Source organism: Wasmannia auropunctata, unplaced genomic scaffold, assembly GCF_000956235.1.
Source record: "Wasmannia auropunctata unplaced genomic scaffold, wasmannia.A_1.0 LD334201.1, whole genome shotgun sequence".
Classification (NCBI taxonomy): Eukaryota; Metazoa; Arthropoda; class Insecta; order Hymenoptera; family Formicidae; genus Wasmannia; species Wasmannia auropunctata.
In genome coordinates, this window is record NW_012028689.1 from 17,363 (window position 1) to 27,227 (window position 9,865).

A 9,865-nucleotide genomic window follows, 5' to 3' on the forward strand; every position below is an offset into this window, starting at 1 on the left:
ATCTTCCATTACTTTTCGTGCAATTAATGGGGCAGGAGGGAAAATTCTTAGAGTTTCCTTGATAACTCGGTCCAAATAATGCATATTTTGTAAATCGTTGTATTTAACTGGTGCAGAGTTTACAGTTTCTGTGCCATAAATTTCCAACAATTCTTTATGTGCTTTTTCCTTTTTAAATGAAATATTTTATATAAATGTATGCAAAATAATATATTACAGATTTTTTAAATTCAATAAAAAAAAGTACAAGAGATAACGAGCCTGACTGGATGTCCTTGTCAGTTATATAAACTAATAGATGTGTAATGAATAAAACATGAAAACAAACTCAAATGTTTCAATCTTTAATATGGTCATCTTTAGTGATTATACACTATTTAAACAAGTTAAAACTAAAAATTTTGTACATAATATTCAACGGTAAAAACAAAGGTTGATACACATATTATTCACGCAAATTAAAAAAAGTCAATAGATATTAATGCATAAGTCGTTAGAGCTAAAAAGAATATTTGCAACATAAAATATAGATTTTTTAATAATAGCGATTGAAAGAATCACGCACTAATCATATGGAAAAGTTGCCACCGTTAAAATAGAAGTAACATGTGCGTAAGTATACTTTATAAAGTACTGATCAAAAGTCTCAATGGCATCAACCTTCTAAAACCGCTAATTTTTACATTGTCAGCTCATAAAGACTGCTTAAAATCACTTTATTTTACAAAATCATAAAAGTATGCTTTCTCTCTCTCCTCTCTCTCTCTCTCTCTCTCTCTCTCTCTCTCTCTCTATCATATTAAAGATGCCTATATTGAAGATTCCTATATTTGATGCACATCTCAATAAGTAATGATTTTCTAAAATAAAGTAATTTCAAGCAGTCTTTATGGTGCTGACAGTGTAAAAACTAGCGATTTTAGAAGGTTGAGACTTTTGATCAATACCTCATAAAGTATACTTTCATATATGTTATTTCTTTTTTTTAATAGTGACTACTTTTCCGATCAATGTGTGTTCCTTCGATTTTATTTCTATTGCTGGTCATAAACGAGTGTAACAGTCCTAATCTAAATATTTGCACAATTTTATTAAAATTTTTACCTTAAATAAAATGTTACGCACATTGTAAAATGAGTTTAAGAAATATGCAAAATGTATATAGTTTGATGTTAATCAACGTACTATAAACTTAAACGTTTTGAAATATATTTATATGTAAATCAAATGTAAGATATGTTAACAATAAACAGTATTAATATAATGTTTCGTTAAAAATCAAGCAATGCTAAAAATTATCACAATGTAAAACGCATATTTTTTAAGTATTACAATACAATGTGTACCTTTTGCAATTTTTTACATTTTTAAATTATGTTGTTTACAACACTTTGTTTAATTAACTAATACATTCAATTTACTTGGAATATATAAATATATGTATACACTGTATATACTTACTTGTATTTCTGGATAATTTGCTAACATGAAGATAACAAAATTCATTGTAGTAGCGATTGATTCACTGGCCTACATACATGAACATTTATTTAAATATTTATTTATAATAATACTAGAACAATTTTGAAAAAAATTCATTTTGGACAAAATATTGTAAGAAAATTCTATTAGTATTAGGTGAGGAGAAATGATATGCCAAAGGATTTGTGTGAGATTAGTTCGAAATTTTTATTTATAAAGCTTCAAAGTTTGAGTATAAAATAAATAAAAAATTGATTTACTTTCATTCGCATTACCGAATTTTTTGAGATTATTAATTTGATTACATCACCAAACCGCGTTAAAAAAAAAAGAAAAATGTTCACTTGATATAGCAATCAAAGTATGAGTAAAGTTGCTTTAGAACAATTTATTTTAAAAATTCTTATTTTTAAGTTGAAATAAAGTTTCATTTAAAATTGAATTAAATTAATGAAAAATTATCCATTTTCTTTCAAACCTTGCTTTAGCAATTGAACATTTTTTTCATTTATTTCTTTTAGTGCATTTTGTGATATTATCAAGCTAATAGTTTTTAAAAAATTTGATAATGCGAACAAAAATAAATCAATTCTTCATTTATTTTATAATCAAATTTTGAAATTTTATAAATAAAAAAATTGAACTAACTCTATATCATTCCATTTCTCCTCGTACTAAAAGAGTTTTCTTACAGTGTTTTGTCCACAATGAAATTTACCTATGCATTTTAGACGATTTGAGAAGCACACAAGGATTATTTAATTCATCATTTTTTTATTCAATTTTACTTGCTGAATAAAAAAATCACAATAAAATTAGTCTTTGTTTGTATCCGGGAAATATAATTTTAGGATTTATTTCAACAAAAAAGAATTATTATTTATGATTTTAAAAAACTGATTTTTTTTAAATTATTTTTATGTTCCCCTTCAAACCTTTACAACTTTTGTCTGAAACATTTTTCCGCATCTTTTGTAGTTTTCGAGATATTTCGATACAGAATGTTAAAATGTATACATAGCTTAAAGTAACTTGGAGGCAAAGTTTTGATAAGAACGAAGAACTTAAGTAACATCAAAACATAATTTAAAATAAACAAAAAAATATTCACAGACATGCAGACTGGACAAAATGTTAAAATCAATCATTGTTTTCTTTTGTCCAAATATACTCCAAAATTATATTTCCCGGATTGAACTATTTAATTATGACTTTCGGATTTAACAAAAGACGAATCCAACAATCTCTTCCGAAATTGCCTAAAATGCATAAACTCCTAAGTGTCAACTGTGTTATTATATTTATACCGTTGTGCAAACATACCGTTAATAACATCGTTAGTACATTATTGCAAATCTTATCTCTTGTTAACCTTTCTTTACGATTTGTATAATCCATTAAGATGTCAAAATACGTTTTATCTATATTGTATTACAAGAAGTATACAAAAATTAAATAATTAATTAAACGTAAACAGTACATTTTTTAAATAAAATTGTAAATAAATACAAAAAAAAACTGTTTAGAATACTGTTTCTTAGAAGTAAAACAACTGCAGTATTTTAATGAATGCTTTAGTAATACAAGAGGACACAAACACTATTTTATTCTTTTTGGCCTTTAGGAAGAGAGAGAAATAATCTGTGTCGATTAGTGTCATTAAATAGAAAGGGCTCACAAGGAAAGGAACGGAAGTGTTCCACTTCGATTTTGATGAGCTTTTAATATGTTATTCTTTAGACAAAACCAAGAATTAAGCTATCAAATATTCGTGTTCTTACGCACTTTTTAAGAGGTGAAACACCCTTAAAAAAAAATCGGTTTTTATGTTTTAACGCGAATATCATCGAAACTACGACAGATAGAATAAAATGTTTTGAACAAAAGTTGAATAGCTTTAAAAAGTATTTTATAAATATAATTTAAAATAACTTTTTAATTGTTAATTTTTTGTTTATCCTCACCACTAATTTTTTTTAATTTTTCAAATTTTTTTTACCAAATTAAAGATTATGTTAAGACAAATTCAACCATGTATCATTTTCGAAAAATAATTATAAACGTCTCTATACGCACACCATCCGTGTCCACGCTGCGCTCAATTCTTCACGCAGCACGTTCTGCTCGCATTTTTGCATTTAATAGAGGACAACGATAAAGGTAAATCTATTTCCGCAATATTCTGCGTATGTATAAATATGAATCGTTTTTATCGCGCACGGCTAGACAATGCTTACGAAGCAAAATTTGAATGTCATAGGATCAAGTCAAATCGATGTAAACAACTTATTTCGGCAACAGTCTGCATATAATCGCATATAATATCACGGAAATATTTATGTTTCAGTAGAGTTAGTACGCAATAAGCGGCAATATAAAATGCTGTCACTGTGCGAATGTTAGGATCAGTGTACCGTGATGTTATGTATTGATAACATCGTGTACTAGTAACATCACTGTATCACTGTATCAATGTATCAACTACAGTCAACAACACTACAGTCAATTTTGTAAGTATATTTTTTAAATATTTTTAAAATTTATATTAATATTTATACTTTTCGCATAATTCAATTTTTAGCTTGTAGAAATAAATTATATAAAATTCTTAATTGAATTTTATATTTTATTTTAATATTGCAGAAAAATCTTTTGGTACTTATTCCTATTAAGTTTTTGGTACTTATTCCTATTAAGTTTTATTATTCCTATTAGTTTTTATTTACTTTTGTAAATAAAAACAACAGTTATCATATATAATACAAACGTTGTGTACCACATAAGATTATATTTCTTTTTGGATTTTTCACGGAAAACAAAAATAGAAAAAGGTATAATAATAATAATATATTATAATATATATTTATCACTTTACGAATAAATTAAAGTATTTGTCTTTAACATAATAAACACTATAATGTTAATAAAGTATGCATACAATAAAGCGTAACTATATATTTAATATATTTACTATTTTTATTTTTAAAGATGTTTATATGACTACAATTTATTATTTATAATTTTTTAGAGGCAAAATGTTCAATCCGAGAAACATGATAATTGTGTTATTTACTACAACATTTTTAAATGTGCCCGAAACTCCCATTACAAAACCAGAAATAAAAGTAAAAGACAAAATAGAAAACATGCTGCAAGAAATGTACGAGAAACAATTTGAAATTGAAGAAGAACGTCTAGACCAAAGTCGCTTGAAACCGTAAAACATAAGTTTCGAAAAGCAACATCAGATGTTGAACCTACGTTTTACGATTTTAAGCGACTTTGGTCTAAACGTATCATCAGATTTCCAATATTCTACAATTCTTCTTTTATATTCGATTGGTATATCATCATTTATACATATCATTTCTTGACTTTTATTTCCGGTAGCGTGGAGAGTGGTCGTTGCGTGTTGAGGAACGGACTTAGAGTGACAGTTGAAGTGAAAGTGAGGTGTGAAAGAGAGAGTGAGTGTGAAATTAGGGAGAAAAAGGACAGGGAAGGGCATAGTAGTGAAGAGAGTTAAGAGCGGTAGGGATTGGAGAAGGAGGAGAGTGGGAAGAGTCGAGGTAGATAAAGGTTAGGGTGAGGGAAGCACGTGGGGCCGAGAGCCGCGTGGCGGCGTAGCGTCAGCGTCGGGTGGGCATAGGCCATAGAGCAGAGTAGGTAAGAGGGGAATGCAAAGTGGCGGGAAAGGCATAGGAACAGGGCATATAAGAGAGAGACTGGAGAGGGACAAAAGAGTGGGAGAGTAGGGCATGAGTGGTGAGAAGGCAAAGTTAGTCAGAGGGAGAAGAGACAGTGCAAAAGACAGTATAGTGGAACAGTTGAAGAGGAAGAGAGAGCTGTTAGGGGAAGAAACGGGAGAGGGAGGGGGGAAGGAGACTTTCAAAAGGAATAACAGGATAATAAGGTCACCGGTGGAGAAGGGAAAAGAGATGGATGTTAGGGAGGAAATGAAGGAGCTATAGGGAGAGTTAAAGGAGGAAGTGAGACGGCAAATGAGAGAGGGTTTTTCGGTGGTGACAGAAGATAAGGAAGGCTACGGTAGAACAGAAGAAGGAATTGAGTACGGAACTAGAGAGAATGAAAGAATTGTGGAAAGTGAGAGAAGAGATATGGAAAGAGAAAGGAGGGAGTTAAGAGAGAGGATGGAAAGATTGGAGAAAGAGGTGAATGAGTTGAGGTTAGGGAAGAAATGGGATAGGGGGAGCACAGGAGAGAAGCTGAACGGAAATGTTAGGAGGGAGAATAAGGAGGTAGATGAGTGGAAGGGAAGGGTTAAAGAGTTGGAGAGGAGGTGGGAGAGAAAGGAGAGAGAGAAAAGGAGGAGGAATATAGTGGTAAAAAGGATAAGGGAAGAATAAGGGGAACTAAAGAAAAGGGTGGTGGTGGAGTTAGTAAAAGAGTTAGGAATAGAGGGGAGGTTGGAGGAAGTGAGAAGAATAGGGATGGGTAGCAGGGAGAAAGGAAGCATGATGGTAGCGCGTATGGAGAGTAAGAATATGAAAACAGAGGTTTTAGGGAACAAAGAAAAATTAAAAGGGAAGGATGTATGGGTCGACGAAGATTTGACGTGAGAGGAAAGGAGAGTAAAGTGGATTATCAGGAGAGTGGCATGGAGGGAGAAGCTGCAGGGAAGGATGGTGAGGGTGGAGCAGGGGGGTATTTGAATTGAGAGAGTGTGATGGAGGTGGGATGGGTGGGATGAGGAGGAGAAGGTACTGAGGGAGGCCGGAAAGAAAATTTGGGAGAAATTAAAGGGGATAAGGAAGGAGGAAGAGAGAGGAGGGGAAACAAGAAGTTGAGATGCTAGAACAGGGAGAAGAAGACATGGGGAGAAGAAGAGCTGAAGATGAAAGGAGGGAGAAAGGAGGAAGAAGGAGAGGGAAAGAGAAAGGAAGAAAAAAGGGATAAGTATTGCGTTTTAGAATGTGGCGGGGTTAGAGAACAAAAATAAGGAATTTTCAGAAAATTTGAAGGAATGGGAAGTGTTGTTGCTCACGGAAACATGGTTAGAGGAAAAAAGATGGGAACGGATTAGGAAAAAAATGCCGAAAGGATATGTTTGGAAAATACAGATGACAAAGAGAAGGAACAAGAAGGGAAGGGCGATGGGGGGTATGATTGTAGGAATAAGAAAGAAGATAGTGGTAAAGTTAGAACAGAGAGAAGCAGAGATAGAAGGATTAATGACAGGAAGTTTTAAATATGATGGGGGAAAAGTAAGGATTGTGGGAGTATATGTAAACGGGGATATGGAGCAGAAACTAAAAGAGCTGAAGGAGTGGATGGAGGGAAGGATATGTTTGGAAAATACAGATGCCAAAGAGAAGAAACAAGAAGGGAAGGGCGATGGGGGGTATGATTGTAGCGATAAGGAAGGAGATAAAGTTAGAAAAGAGAGAAGCAGAGGTAGAAGGATTAGTGACAGGAAGTTTTGAATATGATGGGGGAAGAGTAAGGATTGTGGGAGTATATGTAAACGGGGATATGGAGCAGAAACTAGAAGAGTTAAAGGAGTGGATGAAGGGTAAGGAAGAAGGGGTAGAGACAATAATAGGAGGAGATTTTAACGCTAGGACGGGAAATATGGAAAAGAGAATGGACTTGGAGAGGGAGGAGGAAGTAGAGAGGGAGAGAAAGTCTAAGAACAGGAAGACGAACAGGGAAGGTATAAGGTTGGTAGAATGCATTAGGGAGAGGGGATGGGCAATACTGAATAGGAATGTGGAGAGAGACGAGATAGGGAACTGGACTTATACGGGAGGCAAAGAAGAGTTGGTAATAGACTACGTCTTAGTAAATGAAGAGATGAGAGAAAGAAATAGAGAGATAGGGGGTCAAGTGGACTCGGACCATCATCCGGTAGTGGTGGGATTGAAAGGAAGGATAGGACGGGGAAGAGGGGTCAGGAAAAAAGGAAGAAGGGGATTCAGGGGCTCATGGGACGAGGAGGGAAAAGAGTTACTTAGAGCAGAGTTGGAAGGGGGGGGGGGAAATGAAGGGGAAGCTATAGGAAGAGATGAGGAAAGTGGGGGAAAGATTCAGAAAGGCATGTGGAAAGATGGAGGAAAAGAAAAAAAAGGGAATGACGAAATGGAAAGGGTGGTGGGATGAGGAGTGCGTGGAGAAGAAAGGTTAGTCAGGAGAGCGTTGAGGAGCTGGAGAAGAGGTGAAGGAGAGAAGCGGGAGTATAAAAGAGAAAAAAGGGAATATAAGGAGTTATGAGGAAAAGAAAAAGGAAAAAAATAGAAGGTGAGAGAAGGAGGCAGAGGGAGCAAGAACGGAGGGACAGGATATGGAGGATAGTGAACAAGGAAAGGAAAAGATGGAAGGGAATAAATGAGGATATTGGTATGGAGGAATGGAACTAATACTTTAAGTAATTGTTGGGGAGAGTGGAGAGAAGGGTGGCAAGGGGGAAAGATAGAGGTCGAATGAGAGGGGAAGAAAGTGAATCGGAACAGGAAGAGGTGATACAGATAATAAAGAGATTAATAAATGAAAAGGCGGTGGGAATGAACGGCATATCAGGGAAAGCGTGGAAATATGAAGAGGAGGAGTTGGAGAACTGGGTTTGGAGGGTTTGTAAGAGAGTATGGGAGGGGAAGGGCAGGCCAGAGGACTAGATGGAGGGAATAGTGGTGCCGATTTTGAAAAAGGGGTGAGGGACTATAGAGGAGTGACGGTAATACCGATTTACAAAATCTATATGGCGGTGTTGGCAGAGAGACTGAAAAAGGAAGTGGAAGGAAAGGGAATAATACCAGACAACCAAACGGGATTCAGAAAAGGGATGGGAACAATAAATAATATATACGTCCTGAACTACCTGATAAATAGACAGACAAGGAAAAAAGGAGGAAAATTAGTAGCCTTGTTTGTGGAACTGAGAGCGGCTCTCGACTCGGTGGATCAAGGGATATTGATAGGCGATGAAGGAGAGAGGGATAAGATAAGGGAAGGACTAGTGAAGAGGGTGGAGAAGATATTAAGGGAGACGAAGAGCAGGGTAAGATTGGGAGGAGAAGTGGGGAACGCATTTTGGACAAGATGGTTGAGACAGGGATGTCCATTAAGCCCCCTGTTATTTAATATCCTGATAGCAGATTTGGAGGAGGAGATGCGGAGGATAAGGGAGTATGGGTATGGATAGGGAAGGGGTATGGATAGGGAAGGACAGAGGGTGCTCACTGGTTTATACGGATGATATGGTGTTGTTAGCGGAGGAGAAGAAAAGCATGAAGAGTATTTTGGAGCGATTAGAGAGTTATTTGGATAGGAAGGGACTAGAGATGAATGTCGGGAAAACAAAAGTGGTAAGATTTAGGGAGAGGAGAGGAAGATTGAGCAAAGCTAGCTAGTGATGCAAGGGAAGGAGAATAGAGGAAGTAAAGAAATTTAAATATTTAGGGTACACGCTGCAGAGGAATGGGGGACAGGAGACTCAGGGAGAAAGTGGCGAGGGCAGCGGCGGTTTTGGGACAGGTTTGGGAGATAGGGAAGAAAAGATTTGGAAAGGAGTAGAAAAGAAGATTATGGTTGTATGATACGTTGATTTGGACGGTTATGGGATATGGGATAGAGATATAGGGGTGAAAGGAGAGAGAGGGGTTACAAAGGATTCACGAGAGATATTTAAAATGGGTTCTAGGAGTTGAAGAGAGAACACCGGGATAATTGAAAGGAGGTGAAAAGGGAGCTGATAAGAAGTAGAGCAGGGAAGAGGGCATAGGGTTTCGAGGAAAGACTGGAGGAAGAAAAGAGAAGCGCAATTGCAAGGATGTGTCTGAGGGAGACAAGGGTAAGAGCGGTAAAGAGAAAGGAGTTGGCAGGGTAGGAAAAGGAAAAGAGTCAGTTTTATAAAGACAGAGGGATGGAGGTGCAGGAATGGGAGAGACGGGAGGGAGCAGGAGAGATAAGTTTTGATGACATGGAGGAAAGGGGCAGAAGGCAAAGAGAGGAGTGACGAGAGAGGATAGAGAATTCGAGATATAATAATTGGTACAGAAGGGTAAGGGGGAGGGAATACCGAAATATCTAATGAGGGTTTGGGGAGAGAACAGATGGAGGAGGATCATGAGATTTAGATTGGGTAATGAGATATTGGAGGGGAGATACTGGGAAGAAGAGAACAAAAAAATATGCAGGCTATGCAGAGGGGGAATTGGAGACATGGGAGCACGTGTGGAAGAAGTGCAGGATGTGGAGAGAAGGGGAAGGGGGTGGCAGAAGGCATGTGGTGGAATATTAGGGGTGGAGGGGGAAGGGGAGTGGTGGCTGAGGGAAATAAAAGAGGAAAGGAGAGGAGGGGGAGAGAAAAGAATGGAGAGAAAGAATGGAGGGATTGGGGGAGAAGAGAGAGAAGAGGGGAATAAAA

General features: G+C 36.0%; 1 protein-coding gene across 1 annotated transcript; it reads right to left on the reverse strand.

Moving 5' to 3' along the window:
* On the reverse strand, positions 1 to 2,901 carry LOC105459240 (cytochrome P450 4V2-like; the record flags this gene model as incomplete). Its single annotated transcript, XM_011705110.1, has 3 exons — positions 2,806 to 2,901; positions 1,462 to 1,530; positions 1 to 168 (listed from the first exon to the last, which is right to left on the reverse strand). Coding segments are annotated over exons 1-3 (312 nt in total), but the record flags the coding sequence as incomplete, so codon positions are not given.
* Between the last annotated feature and the right edge of the window lie 6,964 nt (positions 2,902 to 9,865).